We start from the raw sequence: 23,889 nt of genomic DNA, 5'->3' as shown, positions 1-23,889 counted from the left end.
ATGAAAACAAGGAGCCTGAAGTCCCTGAAGTAAATTCTGGAGATGCAGCACTGAAAGCCACACGCTAAATGCTATCAGTAAGTTCTCCATCTCCATACCATCTGAGCTTCCATCCAGAAGATGGAAGGAGTCTCAGCACATTCACCATTGCCATCATCTGAACTTAGTACTACTCAGTCACCGTAACTGAAAAGCTAAGTTGCTGTAGAATAGAGCAAATTTTCAATATGTTTAGCTTTTATTTACTATAAACTGTTCACTTTTTTCTCTCTGATAAACTAAATCAAAAATGAAGAAACTTGTTGAAATATTTTATGTTAACTTACATTGATTATTTAGCAATCCTTCTTCAAGTTTCAGGTAGAAATTTGATTTCTGAGCCAAAATCCCAAGGTTTACCACTTTAGACTTAAATAAAAACAAATACACATTATTTAAAGACCATAAGTATTACTCAAAATATAGCTTATAATTTAAAATGATTATTAATTTATTCTGTGGCACTGGGAGCTACAAAAAGTGACAGACACAGACACCCCACAAACTTAGAACACTGCTCTGGCTCCTACCTGCTGGGGGTCCCCACTCTGCTCAGGCACAGCAAACCTGGGTACAAGTCCAGGAACAGTTGGGATGAAAAACGGTGCTGACTGGGGCACTCTGGGGGGTTCTTTTGGTTTATTCTTTTTCTGTAAAGAGAAAAATGAAGAGATAAAAGACTAGTAGTGTTAACCCTATTAATAGTTTTGAATGTCTAGTACAAATGAAATTTAAAACAAACATCACAATGAAGAGTAGGAAGAAAAGTTCTCCACGCTATAACGTTGAGAGATCCGCCTGACAAGGCTGCAGCTATCCCTTCACCCAGGCCAATGAGGCGCTGCGCAGGAGCACTAAGACAAGGCTCACCTGTTATACTCAGTATCTCCTAACCAAACAAAATATGAACAACTTAACAAAATGGCTTGTCTCCAGAAGGAAATTTAGAAACAGAAGCGCAGACAACCCCATTAGAAATAATTTGCTAAGATTTTTGAGAAATATGACCCTAATTTTTTTTTCTTTTTTCTTTTTTGAGACAGAGTTTCTTTGTGTGACAACCCTGGCTATTCTGGAACTCATTCTGTATCCCAGTCTGGCCTTGAACTCAGAGATCGCCCTCCTCTACCTGAGTGCTGGGATTAAAGGTGTGCGCCCCTACCACCTAGAGACCTTAACTCTTTTATTTTATTAGTATTTTACCTTTTGTTTAGTACTCTTTTTTGTTTGTTTTATTTTTTGGAGACAGGGTTTCTCTGTGTAGCCCTGGCGGCCCTGGAACTAGCCCTGTAGACCAGGCTGACCTTGAACTCAGAGGTCCACGAGCCTCTGCCTCCTGAGTCCTGGGATTAAAGACGTGCACCACCACTGTCTGCTTTATTTCGTTTTTAAATGTGGCAGCTAATTTACATTTTAGTGGGAGATATTTTGTTTTGTTGTTTGAAGTTTTTTTTAGTACTTTTAAAAAGAAAATACTATTGCTAATTTATAAAATATTTAATTCCACTGAAATTTCTGCTGAATTTGTTTTATGTAAAATTTTTATTTATTTATTTTAAGTATGTCCATGTGTGTGTGTGTGTGTGTGTGTGTGGGGTTGTGCACTTGAATACAGTGACCACAGGCCAGAAGAGGATAACAGATCCCCCGAAGCTGGAGTTACAGGTAGTTTTGAGACACCCAATGTGGGTGCTAAGGACTGGACTCAGGTCCTCTGTAAAGCAGTACCTGCTTTTAATCATGGAGCCATCTGTCCAGGTAGAAAAAATATTTCTTACAGCTGCCCTGTCCTCAGGGATAAACTGGCTCACTTGGTTCTCACCACTACCGTATCATCACACATTCACGGACTCACCTGCTGACCCCGATACAGCACAGAAAGCTCTGAAAGTCTACTCAGCAGCAGAAAGGATATGGAACAATAAAAGGTTAATTGTATCTGAGTAGTAATAATAAAAACCCTAGTATAATTTTCTTAAACACAGCAGTAAGACACACATTTACAGACTGCATTGCTACCTCGTCCAAACACCTGCAGTGCACTACGGTGGACACGGAGAGGGGCCTGAGACAGCACCCGTGAAATACCGTTCGGTTAAACAGCAGTGCCCTGACTATCATTTCCCTTGAATCTCAAAGCAGGACATGCTCAGGGAGTAGACTGGGACACAGTACCAAGAAGACTACAACATTACCTTGATAACATCAAGATTCAGAAGGTTTTTCCAGCGTGACTCAGGGAGAAGTGACAGCGTCACCAGCTGCTCACTCAACTGCTGTGGCGACTCATACTTTATCATCTCATCGTTTGGCTCGGTCTGTTCGTCCAGCACCTCCACACCTGGAAACACATGTCAGAGGCTAAAGCTCTATCAAATAAAGAACCTAACTCATTCCACATTCATTCTATTTTACGACATTCAATCAGTATGGCTTTGTAAACTCTTTTCACCTATTTTCTTTGCCTACTCCCCATTTTCTTTATTTCCTCCTATTAATTATAATTCCCATCAGTAGACTTCAAATACTTTTACACTAGCATTTTTTTTTTTTTTGGTTTTTCGAGACAGGGTTTCTCTGTGGCTTTGGAGCCTGTCCTGGAACTAGCTCTTGTAGACCAGGCTGGTCTCGAACTCACAGAGATCCGCCTGCCTCTGCCTCCCGAGTGCTGGGATTAAAGGCGTGCGCCACCACCGCCCGGCTAGCATATTCATTTTTATCTTAAAGATATATCATCAGTTATAGCTTTCTATAAATTGAAGTCAGTCAACATATTTTAATCAGTTAAAAAAACTAATTGAATGCATTAAATTTTGATTTCTTTGCAGCAATAACCTAATAGATTATAATAAACCTCAGAAATTATTTGTTATTCTATGATTACCTTGGGTTTGACAAGTCCCAGGAAGCATCACCACCGAGGGGACATAATCTGGAGGAAGTGGTCGTAAGGAGACAACTGAATAGAGGGAAATATTCGACCTGAGCAAGCAAAAGCAGGCGTTTATAGTAGCAGCATCAGTCCAGAAACATCACCTCCAGAGAACGTGAATACTGGTAATGACCTCTAGCTTGAATTTGGCCAGAGACTACAATCATCAACTAGTTAACACCTCAAAGACAGACTGTTAATTTGAAAATGTTACCATAAAAAAAGCTGTATAAAGGGGCTGGAGAGATGGCTCAGTGGTTAAGAGTACTGGCTTCTCTTTCAGAGATCCTGAGTTCCATTCTCAGCATGCATATGGTGGCTCACAGCCATCTCTAGTCAGATCTGATGCCTTCTTCTGGCTTAAAGGTGTCCATACAATAGAGCATTCATATACATAAAATAAATAAATCTTTAAATTTCAAACTTTCTGTCTTTTAAAAAAAATGTGTAAAAAAATGAGTGGGGGCTGGAAACAGCATAGCAGTTAAGAGTACTGGCTGCTCTTCAGGAGGATTTGGATCAAGTCCAGCACTATGGTTGTTTTACAACTGCCTGGAACTCCAGTTCCAGCAGATCCATGCCCCCCCCCTCCCCGGCCTCTGTGGTATTGCATGCATGCAGTGCATAGACAAACATGTTGCCCAAGCACATATACACATTAAATAAAATAAGTGAAGTCTCCGATTTTTTGATACAGGATCTTACTATGCACCCTTGGCTAACTTGGAACCCATTATTTATAGAGCTGGTCTTGAACTCATAGAGATCTTCCTGCCTCTAGTCTCGAGTGCTGGGATTAACCCCTGCACAACCATGGCAGGCCTAAGTCTCTGTTTTCAACACAGTACAGAAACTTGCTGACAAGAGACTAGCAGTAAACAGTACTTTTATAAGATAAACTAACTTCCATATAGCATTTGACAAATAATATTTACTCAGAAAATAAAATCATGACAAAGAGAAAGATTGAGAAAGTGAGTTAAAATACCCTAATTATATTCTTGGGGGGCTTAGACAGTCATCAGGTGGCCTTTTCTAAAATAGCTAAGCAGTAATATTTCTGCTATGCATTTGCAAAGCAGCCCTAGGTGAGTGTTCAGGAAAGAAACACCTGTACCAAAGTAGGGGCAGATTTCCTTACACTTATGATATGAATCTCAATGGAAAACAAAAGCTGGGAAGTCAGGTCCAAAGTCCTATCAACAGCCATACTCTATGGGGAAGCACCGAGGCCCCCAACTGCTACTAATCTATTAAGTGCTCATGCTTCACTGATTCCAGATGACACATTTCACTTTTTAAGATGTTCAAAATGATAAATCAAACTACTTTTTCTCCTTAAAATTGGAACATATTTTATAATTAGAATTAAAAAAGAATGATAAGGTAGAATAGCCATGTAGTTCCAGCACTCACCAAACCGAGACAGGAGGATTACAAGCTTAAGATCAGCATGCAATAAATACACAAGTTTCAGAACAGCTAAAAGAATGGAGTATATAAACTCAGGAAAGAAATAAATTTTTTCTAGTTGCATGTAATCAGAATCCATTTTAGGAGCCGGGCGGTGGTGACGCATGCCTTTAATCCCAGCACTCAGGAGGCAGAGGCAGACGGATCTCTGTGAGTTCGAGGCCAGCCTGGTCTACAAGGGCTAGTTCCAGGACAGGCTCCAAAGCCACAGAGAAACTCTGTTTTAAAAAACCAAAAAAAAAAAAAAAAAAAAAAAATCCATCTTAGGAAGCATTCTGCTCACATGTGCACCTTACTTTTATAAAGCATACTGAAATTCAGAAGCGATTAGCAAAGGTCATACAGTGACAGAGGGTCAAGTCCTAATGGGAACTTCCTTTCCTAATCTCTGAAATTCACTATGTCCTTTAGCAAATAAAAGACAAATTTAATAACAGACAAAAATTATGTAACTTAGAATATGCCCTTGAACGAAGCTGTCTAAATTACCAAGTATCAGTAGTAGATTCCTGGTAGACTATTTAGTCTGCGTGACAGTTCCGTTGTATAAAAACAAAATGGAAATTTTAACAAACACTGATTTTGACCACTGTCATTTTCTTGCCCCTCCCCAAAATAAAAGATGTATGAAAGAACTCACCACAGGTAAATTCCAAGGTGATCCACATGGGAAGTTGCTAGAAAGTCTCCAGTTGGGGACATAGTAACATTGAGAGGAGCCGAGTCCAACAAGAAGCAGTCGATAAGGCTACAAAAAGAAGTTTAAGTATTTCAGTTCTACTTGTAGAGGTATAGTTTTTTTTTTTTTTTTTTTTTTTTTTTTTTTTTTTTAAAGGAGGGGGTATTTTTTTACTAAAAGAACAAGCAACAAAAGCTGGAGGAAAAGTATTTTACTTTTTACAAATTATAGCCAGAAAGTTCACTAACCACGGCTTTGTCAACTAAGCTCCTATGTGAAAACAATTAACTTAATGGGAAAAAACCGAAACATTAAACAGACTGACTCGTTAACTGGAGGAAGATTCAACAGTAAGGAGAATACAAGAAGAAATACAGTTTTCCTTACCCCAATTTTGGTACACTTATTGAGAACAATTTTAAAGACATCACACACTGAATGCAGAGTAGGGAGGGAGCACTAAGCAAAGCACACCAACACAGCCTGCACAACTTGAGAGTGAGCCACTGAACATTTTTGAGGAAACTATTTCATGAAGAAATTTACCATTAGAATGCAGAATTTGAGCAGGAAGAACAATGGGATTAGGGTAATAATCAGTTAGCAGTAAAAATCTCGGTAGGATGATTAGTGTCTGCGGGAAGTAAAAGTAGGCTGGGGCAATGGGCTACCTAGAGCACAGGCTCTGCAGCCTGGTAGGAGGAAGTAGCCTGGTTTTTGCTGTTGTAAAGATTTGCTTATTCCATTTATAAGTATGAAAGCTTTGCAAGCACATGTGCACCATGTGCATGCCTGCTGGATCCCTGGGACTACTATGTATTCTGAGGAGTCAATTCTGGTCTTCTATAAGAGCAATAAATGCTCCTAACTACTGAGCCACCTCTCCAGCCCCAGAGTAGATTGGTTTTTAAATTAAGAAGGAAAAAAACAACAACTACTCACAAGTCAAAGACAAGGCCTTTTTCATGGGAACATATAACAAATGTCTGACGTTCAGGCACTATGCTCATACAAGTGATTTAAGAAAGAGATAACAGCACCTAAGTCATCCCCTGCTCCTGTATTTTGTGCTTACAGGTATCCTGATCTGAGTACTTAAGTGTAATGACTAATCTAATCTTTACAACCCTGTGAGACACAAGCACCTTTATCTGTAGATCAGAAAACCAAGTCTCAGTGAGATTTAAAAACTTGTTTAAGATAGAAAGCAACTGACCTAGATTTGTGCCCAAGCAGACAGCACTTATAATCACACAATTACTGATACAACCGTAATTGTAATTAAAGATACACAAGCAGTGTATGGGACACACCATAAGCAGTGCAATTGTCCATGACAGCTTTTCAGGGAAGACATCAGGTGACAAACCCCAAATGAGTCAAAACAAAACAAAACAGAACACCTACAATTAGAAATTCTGAATACTAACAAAGGTAAAAGTGTATGTTCAAGATAATCGCTGTTGGCCAATTTTCTGTTATAAGAAAAGAGAAGCAATAAGCAACATGGCTTCTGCTTAAATCTGCATGGGAAACTCACAAGAAACACTTGTGTTAGAGGACTTAAGACAAGGGAGCAAAGTGTTCAGCCACTTCAAAGTCAGTGATGATTAAGATGTCAAATTATTTATTTTAATTCATGTAATCTAAACAACCCCGAGCAGACAATATTATCCCAGTATATAAACAAAATATTTCCTCATTTTATCATTTCTCCTTTGTCTTGATGAATAGCAAAGGTTTAAGTATGTAGGGGTGAAACCTCCTACCATGTTTTAATCCAGCTGTTCAGAGAATTAACTGCTTGAGCAAACTTGTTCTACTTGAGAATTCAATTTTTGTCAGTTCATTGTGCAACCTCACTCCCACAGCTGTGGTGTGTGGGTAGACTGGCTTTCCACTATGTGAAAGCACCACATTGAGGAAGGCAGTTTCCACACACACAGCATATTTTCTCCAGTCACCTAAGCGCATAAAACCTCAATGTGCAAGCCTAATCCCAGACCAAAGTCTCCAGCAATCCTAGAAAATGAGGAGTTCCTGGGATGTTATTCTTCCCAATGGACATTAGGAATAGTCCCATTCAGAGGGATCTAGTTTTTAACATCAGAACCTTGCAATATTAAGTTATTTCTATTGCTCCAGAAAGCTGAGCTAGCGTTAGTATGTTCTATTGCCGAAGAGATGGAATCACTTTCCACAGGAATCTTCACTAAGAACAAATGAATGGTTCTGCCTTAAGAGAAATGGAAAAATAGTGTTGCCTTCCACTTTGTCTCATGGTAAAGTTCCACAGAACATAAAGCTGAGGACTAAACAAAATGCAAATTACTGCTTAAAAAACCATTTAGTTCCAGGACAGGCTCCAAAGCCACAGAGAAACCCTGTCTCGAAAAACCCAAAAAAAAAAACAAAACAAAAAAAAAAAAAAAAAAAAAAAAAAAAAACATTTAATTTTATGTTATTTCTCACTGCCTAAAGAGGTCAGCCTGAATGTCCAGTAGATTAGGAACCAGAATAAAACAAAGTAGTGGGGTCTGCATTAACTGACTGACGTAACTTTAGGGATTATGAATTGTACTTACATTTGCAATCAGTGAGGCCAAAACATGCTTTAAAGAGGACTAATTCGAGATGAACACAACTGCAGGGTACTGCATTCAAATAATTACTCATATATCACCTCACGTTTTTGGCTACATAACAAATATACTCTATTTTTAATTGAGGATACTTATTTTTACTTTATGTGTAGGAATGTTTTGACTGAATGTATAATATTTATTTCATATCATGAAGTGCCTGCCAGGTCAGAAGACAGCGTTGCAGCCCCTGGAACTGGAGTTACAAACAGTTGTAAATCACCATGTGGTTGTCCTCTACAAGACCAGCAAGAGCTCTCAACTGTTCGGCTATCTCTCCAGCTGAGTGTAGCTATGCTTCAAATACTTACCATGCTTTATAAATTATGCAAGTGTTTAATGAAGGAAGAACAAGGAACCTCCAAAAATTGCTGTTCTGGTATATTTTTAAAAGGGGGAAATCTAAGCAAACAATAGCTTTCCAGGGGTCTACAATAAGGCACTAACCCTTCTCTATTACGTGTCTCCTACAGTGAGAAGACGACGGCCTCAACAGGGTTGGTATGAAGGGGCTCCTCCTGTGCGCTTTGCTCAGCCACTTACAGTATAACCCACCTCGGGCAAACTACTGAATCTCTTCAAGTCTCCTTTTCCTAACTTGTTCAACAGACCTAATAATAACAAAGTACCATGTTTATTAGGATACTAAAAAGCAGGAGTGTAAGAAGTACCCAATAACGATGCAAATGACAGCTTAGCTGATATTAAACAGCATTTGCTGTTTGATATCACCTTTCAGGTTATTTGTTCCACTTCAAATTTTAGTCCAAGAATTACTAGTTTTTTTTTTCCTTCTAATAAAAATATACTTTTGTTGAATTGGTGATTTAATTTTCTTCTAATGTCTTGTTTCTTGCTTCTGCATTAACTTTAAATAGTTTTCCTCTAAAACATACATACTTAAAAAGTTGAAAACCTACTAGATTTAAATCTACTCAACTAAATAAAACACTAAAAAAAAGTCAGGCAAAAAGGCTTTCAACGTTACTTTTAGATCCTAGTGTTCCATTCCAAAGATAAACTTGCTACCAGAAAGGCCACCGTTCTTACTTTAATTCCAATTCTATGATACCTATTTGTGGAAAGTTCCACAGGCCAGGAGGTAATAGACGACCACTATTTCTAAGTATCTTTAGACTTCTTCCGTTCTTAAGCTGAATCTAAATCCATTCTGCTTCCCTCTGCAGCAGTGAAAAGGTGACACACCTGTGGACAAAAGTCCCCAGTGATGACAGCTGGGCTCACTCTAAATCAGATGCAGATGCTGGAAGGTGGGTGTGCCTTCTGCCTATAGCAAAGTTACAGGGAAATGAGAAATATGGGTTTTTCCTTTCTAAAGGTCAGACTGCTTTCACATTTGAAGCTAACTAATTCCTGAGAATGTGCTGGATTAGCAGTGAGTTTCACTCATGAAACACATTTCTGACAGTGCCATTTTACTGAGAAAAAGAGAGAAAAACAATATCCAGGAAAGCATGTTTTTTACCTTTTAACTAAATTCAGTATGAACAACAGCAAAAATCCTCAAATAAATAAATTTGGGCTCTACTTTAGAGTGCCAAGACCACATGGATTTTCTCAAGATTTACACACACCACTTCTGTATCTCTATTCTTCAGGAATGAGTAAGAGATTCGTGTTTACCTTGTTAAATTTTTTGTAATGCTACTGCCTGATACTTAAGAGATCAACAACACTCTATAAATAAAACAGTTCCACTACATAGCAATAAAAAACAGGCAAAAGCCACATGTTCAGACAATGACTGAGAAATCATCTGAGGGACTTAACAATGAACTCACCACCCAGATGGAAGGTCCCAAGTCCTCACAGAGCAATCCATTGCAGCGCTTATCAGCCAGCGGCCATCGGGGCTGAACGTCTTTAGACAAAACAAATACACATATGAAATAGATATAAATGTTAGCATGCATATACAGACACAAGTATATACATGAACACCTTAAAGCATACAAAACTTGAAAAGATCTTAGGCTTCAAAAACGATAAATGTGACTGCAAAATTCAGACTTTCAGTTTATACAAATAAAAATGTATTTCCTATATATCACTCCTCTGGGACTTATGTTAAGTATTAGGTTTTTAAGTGAATCACAACAGGATTATGAAATTAACATTGTGCCAATATCTACAGAACTATTTACTTACCCATTTATTTAAATAATCAATAAACATCATTTTAAAATAAATTTTAAAAAATATTCAAATAATCTGAGACTGTGGTTAGAGATATTCTGTAGTCTAATTTCAGCTGTAAAGATCTGTAAATAAAGCAATGTTGTTTCTTTGAAACTGTATCTACTCACCCAACTCTAGAAATTTATGTAAATCACTAGGATTCTGAAGATAGTGATAATTCTGTTAAAACAACGTTAATAAACTGGGCTGTGGTGGTGCACGCCTTTAATCCCAGCACTCGGGAGGCAGAGGCAGGTGGATCTCTGTGAGTTCAAGGCCAGCCTGGTCTATAAGAGCTAGCTCCAGGACAGGCCCCAAAACTACTGATAAACCCTGTCTCAAAAAACCAAAAAAACAATGTTAATAAAGAAATTCTACTTTTACTTTTAGCTTAAAACAAAGCAAAGCAAAACAAAAACAAAAAACCTTTTCCCCTTAAGAAAACTTTTATTTCCAAGAATGAAAAAAAAATTTCAAAACACACTGAGGTAATGGAATCCTGATGATACGTTAAGTATCTGTTTATAGCCATAAAAAGATGGCCTCGAGTTTTTCTTTCATGTAGTGTTGAGAGTCTTATCTTAGAAATGAAAAGACTCTGAACAAAAAAATTGTAGGTTTATGGAAATATATCACCCAAACGTCTACATATATCACAGGGATTATTTCTTATTGGCAAATGTTACCAGAGCAAACTCAGTGATAATTTATTCATCAGGCTGCAGCAACGTTACTAAAATTCAAGCTTCAGGGTATAGACAGCTCAATTTAGGGAGGGGTGGAGCAGACAGTACAGGGTGGGAAAAACTGGCTCTAAATAAGCTTGTGTTACAGAAGCTAACACAAGCAATTAAAAAGAAGTAAACACCTCCTAGTAGGAGAAACTACAAACACAAATGGGGAAGTAAAAACTACAAAGGGAAGAAATAGGAAGAGCAAGCTGACAATGACAGATGTTTTTAAAATGCTACTTCATCATAACACCCCATCCCCATCCTGGTTCCATCCAGACACTGTCAAAACAAAATTTGCTGAAGCCTAATTTTGACAATCTCCAAGTTGCAAAATATAATTTCCTAAACCAATTTCTCCTACTTTTAAAGGCTAGGCTGAGGGACTGTCAGTTCTGACCTGCTCTAAGTGACATGGTGTTAACTACTAGGCTTCATCAGCAAGCAGTGGCTTTTTTTTCACTCTTTTCAAATAAATACTGGATCTGCAACTAATACTAGATGATACCATATACTCGTCAGTCCTCAGTTAGCAGTTTTTAAGTTTTTAGATTTATTTAAATAAGATGTACTTTAAAACCTGCTTGTGGCCGGGCAGTTGTGGAACATGCCTTTAATCCCAGCACTTGGGAGGCGGAGGCAGGCGGATCTCTGTGAGTTCAAGGTCAGCCTGATCTACAAGAGCTAGTTCCAGGACAGGCTCCAAAGCTAGAGAAACCCTGTCTCGAAAAACACAAAACAAACAAACAAACAAAAAAAAAACAAAAAAAAAAAACCCTGCTTGTGTTTTAACAATATCACACATCTTACTGAGAAACATAATGCAACCATCGTATTTTTCTTGAAACCTTTTGGAGCTTAGTTATATGAATTCTAGAGTACATGATGGGGGAACCCACAGAGACAGCTGACCTGAATCATGGGAGCTCATGGACTCTGGACCCACAGCTAGGGAGTCTGCATGGGACCGACCTAGGACTGCTGCACGTGTGTGACAGTTGTGTAGCTTGGACTGTTTGTGGGGCTCCTGGCTTTTGGGAACCTGCTCCCCATTCTGGTTTGCCTTGGCCAGCCTTGATACAGGGGGAGGAGCTTGGTCCTGCCTCAACTTGATGTGCTATGCTTTGTTGATGCCTAAGGGAGGCCTGCCCCTTTCTGAATGGAGATGGAGAATGAGTGGTTATCACATCTTGCTTCCTGGGTAGCTCACTGGCATCTCCCTCGACTCTGCCCTTCTTTCTTCCTGTATTCAGTTTGGCTTTCCTGCTTAGCTATAGGCCAACGCAGTTTTTACCAAATGTACATATATTCACAGTGTACAAAAGGCTTATCCCACAGCAATAAACAGAAAAATTTAATTTAAAAAAAAGATAAAAAATTCTAAAGTAACCCTATCAGAACAAATCTGTTGTTCCAGACTACCATAAATTCATTCCAGATAGAAAAAAGAAATAAATTCCCTTAGCTTATTTTAAAACCAAATGAAAACTGATAAACTTACACTCAATGGAACATTCACTCTACAAAGTATATCTGACTTAAAGGCAAAAATAAACTCTGGAAAATTTATACTTCATTGACAGCATCAATTCCTCGCAAAATAATAAACTATTTCCCAAAGTTTTCTTTAAATCTCCTTAGAAGCTAGCCTGGAGACTGTCACTCTGGAAACCTCAGGATGAGAATGAGGAACTAACAACAACAGATTTGGTTACTTCAACATCTTCACCCTAAACAGAGGAGAGATGAGTGCGGTTACTTTATAAGTTCTTTCATTCTTACCATGTCATTTATTTGGCCTTGGTGTCCGGAGAACTTTCTGACAATCTTCCTTGTTTCTATGTCTAGGACAATAATGGAGAAGTCATCCAAGGCAAGCCCCAGAATGCCACTGGGAAGACAAATGCACAAGTTTTAATAAACAAAGAAAAACATCTGAACCTGAATTTTGTTAATTAAAATATATCTTTGAGGATATTAAACTATATGGAATTATTTACTAAAGTGTTCTTGATTTCTTGCCACTATCTGCTTTACTTATGAGTGTTCACTAGAAACATGAAAAGCACCCCTGCTATTACAAGGGAAGATTACCTGTCCCTGTGGAGCAGCAGCATGTCTGGAGGTGACTCAAGGCTCAGAGAATGGATTAAAGCCTTGCTTTTAAAGTTCCAGAATTTGAGAAGTCGTTCACTACCAGCTGTGACCGTCAGCTGGTTCAATCCGTCCACTGCAACACCTCTAACAGAGCCTGTGTGAGCTTTCAAACACAGCCGAGAGAGAAAAGACAGTCAGGACTGGCAGTCTAGGAACAATACACTAAGAGTGACTCTTTTATCCAAATACCGGAAGTTTCATTAATAAAATCTACACTCTTGAAATTAAACTGAATTACAAAGTAGGGAGAAAAACTCTTAATTATTAGACTAGGCAAAAACAGCTGTTTCCATGAAAGATAATTTAATAAAACAGTCAAAATTTTATCTAAATCAAAGAAGAAAAATAATACGTATCTACTTTCCCCCAATGGATTCATAGCTTTCTTCCCTTTGGATATCTTAATATGATGGGATTTTTGGTTTTGTTTTGGAGACAAGGCTTCTGTGTAGCCCTGGTTGTCCTGGAACTCAGAGAGATCTGACTGCCTCTGCCTCCCAAGTGCTGGGATTAAAGGTATGCACCACCACCACCTGGCTTCGATATGGTGTTTATATTGTATATAACCATATCTGCAACGTGGAGTTGTAGAAACCCATCTAAACATTATTTTATTTTATTTTTTGAGACAAGGTTTCTCTGTAGCTTTGGTGCCTGTCCCAGAACTCGCTCTTGTAGACCAGGCTGGCCTCAAACTCACAGAGATCCGCCTGCCTCTGCCTCTCGAGTGCTGGGATTAAAGGTGTGCACCACCACCGCCCGGCTAAACATTATTTTAAAAAGCAGGAAAAAAAACCCAATACCTTTATCATCTCCAAAACTTCCTCGATGTATACCAGACTGCATGTTATACACATCTACAGCTCCCGAGGAGAGGCCAATTATTGCAAAGTTTCCACAGGAAGTTATATCTACCGCCTTTAGGCAAAAGAAAAAAGAGACAATTATATTTCTGTCTTAAATAAGCATGAAGAAATTATCTAAGGAAACAAAATATAACTAGTTAACTGAAATTTATAAACTTAGAATTTTTTGTAGTTAAGAGTTGATGAAAAACTGAAAACAATACCTATTAAAAACCAAAAATATTTTAATCATGGCATATTAATATACATAACACTGAATAGAAAACACTGATTTATATGCAGTTTATATAAAATAAATGAATCTTAATACTTAAATACAACTGCCTTTTTTCTACATAAAAAAATACAAGATTATCTCGTCTGGAGTCATGGCAAAAAAAAAAAAAAAATCACTGAATGCCAATGCGTAAATTACACCTTATTCACCCAAAACACACACACACAAACAAATGGATGGCTTTTAAGTCTTAAGTAGAAAATATTTCATTGACGTCTACTGTGCTGGCAACATAAAATCTGCACAGCATTACGCAAGCTGTATGTACTTCTGTAGCACTGTGGAAGATGTTGAGTGAATCTGTATTTCTCTAAACAACAGAGCTTACAAAAAAAGAAGCAAAACATTATTTCTAAAAACATTCTGTCTTTCAAAATGGAACTTCATCTTACCTAGTTTTGAGTATTTATGTCGTATTATAGAGTGTATCCTCAGGAACTAAGGCATTACTTACAAGTAATTAAGGTCCCTGTAGTCCCCTGCATTTATTTAATAGAATTTGTCACTGTTAGAAATTTCCTTTTCTAATAAACTCATTCAAATATATTGTCTAAGACAGAATAAGCAAAGCAAAACTAAAGCCCGAAGGCTACCTCTGAGTGACAACTGCAGAGAGACTTTCTAACAGCTGCCCCTGCTTACTCTGTACTGGTTACTGGCTTTCTTCCAGGTAGCTGAGTTGTCAGACAAATGATTCAGCACCACTTAAGATTTCATGATATATCTGCTCGCCCACCACAGACACACACACACATTAAATACTGTGTGATCATTGTAAACTGTAAACTACAACTGTACATTTCAAAAGGCTTACGTCCCAGCCCAACCACTTACTATCTTTACAGAACTTACACGTTAAGCCTCAGTGTTACAGTTACCGTACCGGCTCCCAACAGACTGTAGCAAGAGATTGTTGTGAGGATAAATGAAATAGTGCATGCTACTCAGAGAGGCTGGAATGAAGAATTAAATGTAAAACACCTGACCTGAACTAGTGGGCGCTCACTAACTCCAAACTGACAGTCAGGGAACCTGCACAGGACCAAACCAGTGGGGACAGTGGTGTGGTGGGGTAGTTTGTGGGGCTACTGGCAGTGGGACCAGCACTAGTGCTTGAATTGGCTTTTTGAAGTCCATTCTCTTGGAAGGATACCTTGCACAGCCTAGACATAGTGGGGAGGGCCTCAAACCGATGACTTTGTTGACTCCCCATGGGGAGCCTTACCTTCTCTGAGGAGTGGATGGGGAGTAGGGTAAGGGGGAAAGTGGGGGGAGCATGAGGAAGGGAAGGGAGTAGGAACTGGGATGGGTATGTAAAAATGAGAAAGGGTTGTTATAAAATAAAAAAAGGAAAAAAATTACCTATAATCATCTTTACTACTTTATGGTAACTTATTCAAAATTATGTAGACTTTCTAAAGAAGCTTAATATTTCTGAGGTTTAGAAATCCATAAAAATGCTTAAGATCTGCTTTTCATAAAAGAAAATGCTGCATATATATTTGTAAAGCAATTTGCACAAAATAGGGTGAAACACTGAATTATACTTTGATAATAAGCATTTTCAAAAGCAGAGATATCTACTAAAAATCATAGAATAAACAAGTTCATCAAGGTCAGAAGACACAAGATGAATATGCAAATATAAATTATATCTTAATTCAATAGTAACTGGTACAATTTAAAAGCAATCCCACTTATAGTAGCAAAAACTTTTTTTTTAAAAAAAAATCCTGGGGGCTGGAGAGATGGCTCAGAGGTTAAGAGCACTGATTGTTCTTCCAGAGGTCCTGAGTTCAATTCCCAGCAACCACATGGAGGCTCACTGCCATCTATAATGAGATCTGGTGCCCTCTTCTGGCATGCAAGCATACATGGAAGGAATGTTGTATACATAATAAATAAATTAAAAAAAAATCCTAACAGGCCGGGCTTTGGTGGCACACTCTTTTAATCCCAGCACTCGGGAGGCAGAGGCAGATGGATCTCTGTGAGTTCTAGGCCAGCCTGGACTACAAAAGCTAGCTGCAGGACAGGCTTTAAAACTACAGTGAAACTCTGTCTCAAAAAACAAACAACAACAACAAAAAAAATCCTAATAGTCGTTAATGTTTATGGTTCATTGGACCAAAGAGCCAAACTAGTCTTTTGACAAGACTACACTTGGAAGAATCTCACTTCCTGTCCTCAAACCTTCCTACAGAAACAAACGTAAGACAGGACAGTAGTTGTTAAAAATAGACACATATACAGCCAGGTTGTGGTGCACACCTTTAATCCCAGCAATCAGAGGAAGAGGCAGGGAGATCTTTGTGAGTTCGAACCAGCCTGGTCTACAGAACAAGTTCCAGGACAAATAGAGCTACACAGCGAGAAACCCTGTCTCGAAAAACAAAAACAAACAAAAATTTCAAAAAAGAATAAACACATACAAATAGCAAGATCACATGAAAATATGCTCAACACCACAAGCCCTGCAGGAAACACAAATCAAAACCACAGGGTGATAGTACTTCGCATCCAATCACAGATCAGAACCATAGGGTGACAGTACTTCACATTCAATCACAGATCAAAACAACAGGGTAATAGTACTTCACATCCAATCATCACAGATCAGAACCACAGGGTAATAGTACTTTACATCCAATCACAGATCAAAAAACTCAACAAATTAAAAACCTTGATACCATTAAGGCATTATCTCTAAAATGTTAAACTGTTTTTTTTTTTCCATTAGTAGTTATTAGTAAACTTGAAACAAAATTACCTAAGGGTATTTTTTAAATACCATAATAAACAAGGCCACTTACTGTTGCAATGACGTCATCTGTCTTTAATTCTTTTGGCTTGAGAAAATAAGCACCTATTGTAGATCTTTGATAATTCCAGGTTGAGCAGGATAGCTTACCTTGGTGGCAAGCAATGATACCATCCCAGTCACTTTGACGAGCTTCCTCTTAAACACAGTAAAATCATCAGTCAAAATGCTTGTCTTCCCAATCATTCACCTATGAGCTAGGCATCTTATAGTCCACATGCACAGATGGTATCAAGGACACAACAGTACAACAAGCAGGTTATCTCTAATAATAACCAACTTTGCAATCTAATGGATTATGAACAGATAAAAAAGCATATATTTTATATTTGACACATGCAACATAAAATGGCGAAATGAAGCTAATACATCTTGTCATAGATTCTGCTGAGAAAAAATTATAAGAATAAAGTATGATGGAGTGCTAATGTTTTTTAAGAGGACTCAAGAAGAGCTTACTGAGATTTTAGTGGAAATTAGCAGGCAGTAGTAGTGATGGTGGTGGAGCCCTATAGATAGGGGGCCCAAGAGGAACTAAGAAGGGGTTAGAGTAATGAGGAAGGTTAAGAGCACTGGCTGCCCTTCCAGAGGACCCAGATTCAATTTCTAGCACCCACATGGTGGTTCACAAACATCTCTAACTCCAGTTCTAGGGAATCCAAGACCTTTTTCTGGTCTCTATGGGCACCAGGCACATACATGGTACACACATATAGATCCAAGTAAAACACCTACACACATTAAAAAGTGAATTAAAAATTTTAAACACTAAAAACAAGTATGAAAAATTGAGGAAAGCAAGTAGGTAACATATTTTCTTGGAAGAGGGGGGAGAAGAAAAACTACCAGTCAAAACAAAGACTTTTGAAAGTCATGTTTTGAAGTTAATATTCTACCCAAGAGCCACTAAAGGGTTGTGAGATGTATGTTTACAAAGACAGACAGACAGGAAAGTGGTCGAAACACTCGATGGGTGATCGGTTGTTACTGTAATCTGGAAATAAACTTAAAATTGACAAGTCTACTTAGCTATTTCTTGGTAGTTTTCAATGATCTGTGTGCCTCCTTACAAAGAAGCCCTGTCCTAAAGACACAATATTCCAGAGTCCCCTCATGTGCTGCTGTCTCAATGAGCGGTCATTAGCAAGCATATGATACAGTAAAGGAAACTATAAAACCAAATGTTACTAATGGCTGTTACAAGAAAAGGGGATTAATACAAAACAAGTTCCTGTTAAAGGTAACCTTTTCAGTGTTCACAAGATCAGCACCCACTTGAGGTCAGCTTCTGGACACTTAGTATACAGAAACACTTATTAAAATAGAGGATATAAACACAAAGAAAAGGAGACATTAAAAAGTATAAATTACTCACCAGCAGCAAACTTTATGATAGGTGGAAGCCTTACTGACATGGTATTCTGAAGTCCTTTACGTTTAACTATCTTTTTATTTATTAATCCTGGGTTGGATGAAAGGGATAATAGAAAAGTTCCTTAATGAACAAGTATGGTAAGGAAGTTTTTCACTGTTATAAAAAATATATAAAACAAAATATTCCTAATTAAGGTAGAAGCAAAGATGTTATTACCACTACTATTAAATAATGTCTGGAGTCAGTTAAATCACGAAAATAAGTTGTATGAAATAATAGAAAAATGAACACTATTATATTTTGAGAATAATATAGTCATAGAGTCAAATGAATCAAAAGAACCAAATATTTATTTACTTATTATGTATACAATATTCTGTCTGTGTGTGTGCCTTCAGGCCAGAAAATGACAGAGCCCCACATAGGAGCACTGGACTGAGCTCCCAAGGTCCTGATGAGGAGCAAAAGGAGGGAGATCATGAGCAAGGAAGTCAGGACCGTGAGGGGTGCGTTCACCCATTGAGACGGTGGGACAGAACTAACGGGAGACCACTAAGTCCAGTTGGAATGGGACTGATGGAGCAGGGGACCAAACCGGACTCTCTAAATGTGGCTGACGGTGGAGGAGGACTGAGAAACCAAGAACAATGGCAATGAACATGAACTCTACAGCATGGATGGACTCACTGTGAGCCTTGTCAGTTTGGTTGCTCACCAAAAACCTGTCCTGAGAATCACCCATGCTAGGTGAGAAGAGCTGAGAAGGGATCACCTCTCCCCAGTTTCACTTCAGGAGAAGCTACTTTAGCAATGTGGATATGAATACACGCAGATACAAGGGCATTGGTTCCAACAATGCCTCCTCTGTACACGACTCAAAGAGCAAAGTGCTAACCAGACAAGAAACGAAGTGACCTGACAAGCAGCAGGTAAGGGTCAGGCTCTAAGATAAGAATCTGTGAAAAGGCCTCAGGCACGAGCCAATCAGGACTGAACCAGTCACCCCAAACCCTGCTAATGTCACTTTCCTGATTTCTGTCTTTAAATAATGCTCTCTAGAAAGGTGGGATACCTCCTCTTGCTATTGCGCTGAAGAGGTCCAGGCCAGCCTGCAATTGTAATAACAAACCTTGCTTTTGTACTTTGGTTTAAAAAAGAAAGAAAAGAAATGAAGCGCTGAAACTTCTTCAGGTCTCTCACAGAATCTTAAACTGGTTCTTTTCTTTTCCTTTTCTCATTCTTTTGAGTGTGTGTACGTGACAAGCAGCTTGTTTTCTATCTTGCAAATGACTTACCATGCCCCAAGCTCTTGTTGAATTTTTCATGAACTGTAGAAAACGACTGTAGAGTTCCATCTTGACCTATTGATATGAACAGAAAAGTCCCGTCAGAACATGTCTGGTAGGACAATCCAACAATGGAGGAGTTATGTGAGAATTCTGAGTCCGGTGACCTCAGCTACTTCAAAACACAGAATTGTTCTTGGAGTGTGTCTCATGCTCCTCCCAGGTGTAGTAGACAGGAGTGAGTTTGCTTTAGCTGTTATGTTTTTTGTATGTGTGTCTATCCTTGTGACCAAATACTTTGCTCGTGTGATTCTTAACCCTCAGATTATAAACTGCCTACTGCTCAGAATAAGGTTGAGTACTGTATGGAACTTTAGTCAGCCCTGCTCTCCCAGGTTCACCCTCCAACTAGAGCAGAAACACATGCCAATCACAGATGACGGTGAGCTAGGGTCTACGCAAAGCTACAGCTTGGAACACTTCAAAGCGCTATTTCAATTGAAGGTTTGTAAATACCAAACCAACTGTCTACTGAGTTTCTACTTCTTAGTGTTTTTCTCAAAATAATACTAAAAAGCAGAAGCTCACTTGCACTTAAAATCTGCTGTCCATTTTGTCCATAATATCTGATCTTGGTGAGAGAAGCACTATGTCCCATTCTGAATCTCAGCAGTCGTCCTTCGCCTGTAGGGCCATCAAATATCCATATCTGCAAAGAAATATAATTTTAAGCTGCTTCAACCATTACCATCTGCGAGTCACAGTTACCAACACTGGGCAGTGCCGCACTGCCACTGAGGAACTTCAGGAAAAGTAGCTGCAGTTCTTACCCTCTTGGCCACAGTCACGCACCCTGCTCTGTTCTGTTTCGTCTATACCAATCTCACCCCACTCTTCAGTCATAAGCTTAAGCCTGATACACTAAGCCCCAAGTCACTGTGCTTAGAAGAGGACAACAATAATACCCTAAGAGCATTGTCAGCGCCATTTGTCACGAGCAGCGGCTCTCTGTGGAGAAATGTCAGCCCAGCAATTGCTGTGGAGTGTGCATTTCTCATTTGGTTGATTAATTTCTTGTCTTCCAGATCCCAGAGTCCAATATGGCCACAAGGGCTTCCAGCTGCCATTACTGGATGACCATCTGTTAATAAAATAAACACATTAACAAAAACATCCCCCACAAGACAATAATTCTCTCAATGTATAAATTTAATTAACCTCCCCACATTTCTATGCTTTCTTCTACCTTAGTATTATATTAATTCCTATGAGGTTAAACTACAAGAAAACATGTTCTAAAAAGTACCCTTACCTTTCTAGTGACAAATTTTAAGTGTTAAGTTACCTGTGCGAAATGAGATGGAGGTAATGGGCCCCCAGTCCTGACGGAACTTCATTACCGTCTCATCAAACTTAATGTTGTGAATGACAACCTGACCAGACGCAAGACCAATGGCAACAACATCCACAGCCGGTGCCTGAAAATTAAAAGACTCAGCCTTTTATTTTCTTAAACAATAGAACTTCTTGCTGATATACACTATTCTGTGCTATCAAAAATGAAGTAATCTCTAAAAGGAAAAAAAACCCCACTAATTTTGGCACTATCAGTTATTAACATTCAAGCGTTTAACAATGTGTCTTCCAAATTACTTCCCAGCTTCAATTCTGCTAGTCAGTGTCCTTCCAACCCTTCAATCAATGCTGACTTGGTAAGAAAACAGTCATACAGAAAAGGAGACTCTATGTGAATTCCTATGATTTCTGAGAAGAAGAAATGGGAGAGAAAGGTCAAATCTTATGACAAAGGCTTGTCTTAAGCATGGGAACTTAAGCGACCTCCTTAAACAGGAAATAAATGTTTATTAAAAGAAAATAGGAAAAACCCAGGAAGCACTCTAACGTGTTACAGTCTATTCCAGCATTAACAGTCATTAAGTATAATGTTTTATAGGCTAATAGAGAAAGCTTCCCTTACAAGTTCCTGTTTTAACACAGATGCATATCCAATATCATTATGGAATGAGTCAGGCTATACATTTCATCAGCAGGCTGTTAAGTGCCGACTACATGCCAGACTCTAGAAGCTAAGGAAAAGAAAACAAACAGGATCCCTGTCCTCCAGATACATCTGAGAATTGGAGTCTTCAGGGCATACAATCAAACACAGAACAAAGTCAATGGTGGAACACAAATAAAATGTGGGCAGTGCATATTTAAGAAAAATAAGGCTACACCAGCAAGTAGATAAGCCAGATATTCTGCAGATGTACTCCCATGCACAAGCTTGGCTGCCAAAGCCTGAAAACAAAAGCAATTGTTTATGTAAAATTCTACCATCTAATAAATACCAAGTACAGTGCTGACGAATCTCTCCACATGCTCTATAGTCTCCTTTCCTCCAGAGTTATGTCATTTCTGTTACGCAAGACACTAAACAACGCACTCGTAAGTGAAATCACCAGGAAATTCAAGTACATACAACTACATGAAATTCCATAGCAAAGTCAGTTTTACTTAAAGTTTCCGAAACTCCGAGTAACAGTTTAAAGAGAGACTAAGGTATGAATTTTTATAAACGTCTAAAAATACAGTCACTCTAGGAAAGTGCAGCTCCTACTAGCCTAGGCTGTTTCTTCTTTAATAAAAATAAAAATACTAACCTGCTGAAGGGCTGTCACTCCAACTTTCCACCCAGAGAATGTGTACAGAAGTTTACTACAAGAAGGAAGAGATAAAACTTATTTTTCAAAACAACTATATATTTAAGAAAAGCAAAGCCGGGCGGTGGTGGCACACGCCTTTAATCCCAGCACTCGGGAGGCAGAGGCAGGCGGATCTCTGTGAGTTCGAGACCAGCCTGGTCTACAAGAGCTAGTTCCAGGACAGGCTCCAAAGCCACAGAGAAACCCTGTCTTGAAAAACCAAAAAAAAAAAAAAGCAACAGGTGCTTTCTATTTTTATGTCAAGGGATACTACACTCTTTCTAAAGGATTTATTTATCTTTCTTTTATGTCTATAGGTGTTTCTGCCAGCATATTATAGCTGTGTACATGTTTGCAGTGCCCTCAGAGTCCAGAAGAAGGCATTGGATCCTCTGGAACTGGAGTTACAGACTGCTGTCAACTGCCATGTGGGTGCTGGGAATTGAACCCAGGTCCTCTGGAAAAGCATCCAATACTCTCAACCCCTGGGCCATTCCTCTGGCGCCCAGGTGCTGTTTATTTAAATTCTGGCTTCAGCACTCACTGTTCTCAGAACATATATCTATTTACTTAATATTTAAAATGTAATCACATAAAATAAACATTATCAGTATTCCTCATTTTCCAGAAAACAAAACAGAAGTGAAATAATTAAGCTAAGGCAACATAATAGTAAGTAACAGAGTCCACATGGATTTTAGACCTCAAGCTGCTAACTGCTTGAGAGTTCTTAACAAAAATAACACTATGAGAAAAACCTACTTTAGAGTCCAATAACAAAAAAATAGGTAGATTTCATTTTTTATTACAATTTAATTATTTCTAGAAACATCACTACTGATGGAAGTAATATTTGCATATTACATGAATTATATAGAACAATTCTGACGCTGCCCTGGGTTTCAGAATCAAACAATCAATGAAACAAAGGTATCAAAAACAAAACAATCACCAAAGTATTAAGTCTTAAATTCAATTGTGCAAATGGGCATAGTTTAAGTACTCATAACTATGCAATGGATAAAGTACAGCAAATAACATAAAATAACTTTACGGATAGAAACAGACCTTGGTCAACACCCCTGAACCCAGCACAGAATAGGCAGTCAAAGGTGTTAAGCTGAACTGAATACTGATTGAAAACTAAGAAACAGGATTAATATCAAACCTTTCCCTTGTAAACTTATAAGCGCTTCAGAAAGGACAACAGGGGAGGAGGACTCAAATGTTGTGTGTCTATCTGAGTGCCCACATGTACGTATGCACAGCACATGCATGCTTGGTACCTGAGGAAGAGGGCATCTCATCCCCTGGAATTGTAGTTACAGGCAGTTGTGAGCCACCTGATGTGGGTGCTGGGAACCAAACCCAGGTCCTCTGCAAGAGCAGAAAATGTTCTTAACTACTGAGCCATCTTTCCAGCCCCTTGTTTGCTTTTTAAAATACTATATAAAAAAGGTTAAGCTGTCTTCCTTTGTTTTTGGATAAGTGTTCAAATAACCAGGTAAATATATAATTAAACCATTTTGGCAGTCTTCCATCTCTCCCAACAGTAGACAGTAAGTGGACTGATAGTGATTAAAGTTATTTCTGTTTAAAAAGCATTTTTATTAGTCACTACCCAAACTTTACAGAATCCCTCATCCTAACTATATGGATTCTTCTCCATTACTGAGCTATTAGCAAACACTGTTCAATGGGAACTTA

The 23,889-nt window shown here is 38.5% G+C and overlaps 1 protein-coding gene across 1 annotated transcript in view; it reads right to left on the bottom strand.

Annotated features, from left to right (window-relative positions):
• Wdr36 (WD repeat domain 36) overlaps positions 1-23,889 on the bottom strand; it is a 34,288-nt gene that overhangs the window by 3,529 nt on the left and 6,870 nt on the right. Inside the window, exons 6-21 of the mRNA XM_038330768.1 lie at positions 22,141-22,195; positions 20,823-20,955; positions 20,443-20,618; positions 20,066-20,186; positions 19,487-19,552; positions 18,192-18,278; positions 16,809-16,954; positions 13,656-13,770; positions 12,790-12,955; positions 12,478-12,586; positions 9,568-9,647; positions 5,085-5,192; positions 2,924-3,021; positions 2,235-2,380; positions 570-689; positions 327-408 (exon numbers count right to left, since the gene is read on the bottom strand). Of these exons, the coding sequence (XP_038186696.1) occupies positions 327-408; positions 570-689; positions 2,235-2,380; positions 2,924-3,021; positions 5,085-5,192; positions 9,568-9,647; positions 12,478-12,586; positions 12,790-12,955; positions 13,656-13,770; positions 16,809-16,954; positions 18,192-18,278; positions 19,487-19,552; positions 20,066-20,186; positions 20,443-20,618; positions 20,823-20,955; positions 22,141-22,195 (1,808 nt within the window). The remainder of the gene's footprint in view (positions 1-326; positions 409-569; positions 690-2,234; positions 2,381-2,923; positions 3,022-5,084; positions 5,193-9,567; positions 9,648-12,477; positions 12,587-12,789; positions 12,956-13,655; positions 13,771-16,808; positions 16,955-18,191; positions 18,279-19,486; positions 19,553-20,065; positions 20,187-20,442; positions 20,619-20,822; positions 20,956-22,140; positions 22,196-23,889) is intronic.

This window comes from Arvicola amphibius, chromosome 5, assembly GCF_903992535.2.
Source record: "Arvicola amphibius chromosome 5, mArvAmp1.2, whole genome shotgun sequence".
Lineage (NCBI taxonomy): Eukaryota > Metazoa > Chordata > Mammalia > Rodentia > Cricetidae > Arvicola > Arvicola amphibius.
The sequence above is the reverse complement of the archived record's forward strand: the minus strand, read 5'-3'. Positions and strand labels throughout refer to the sequence as shown.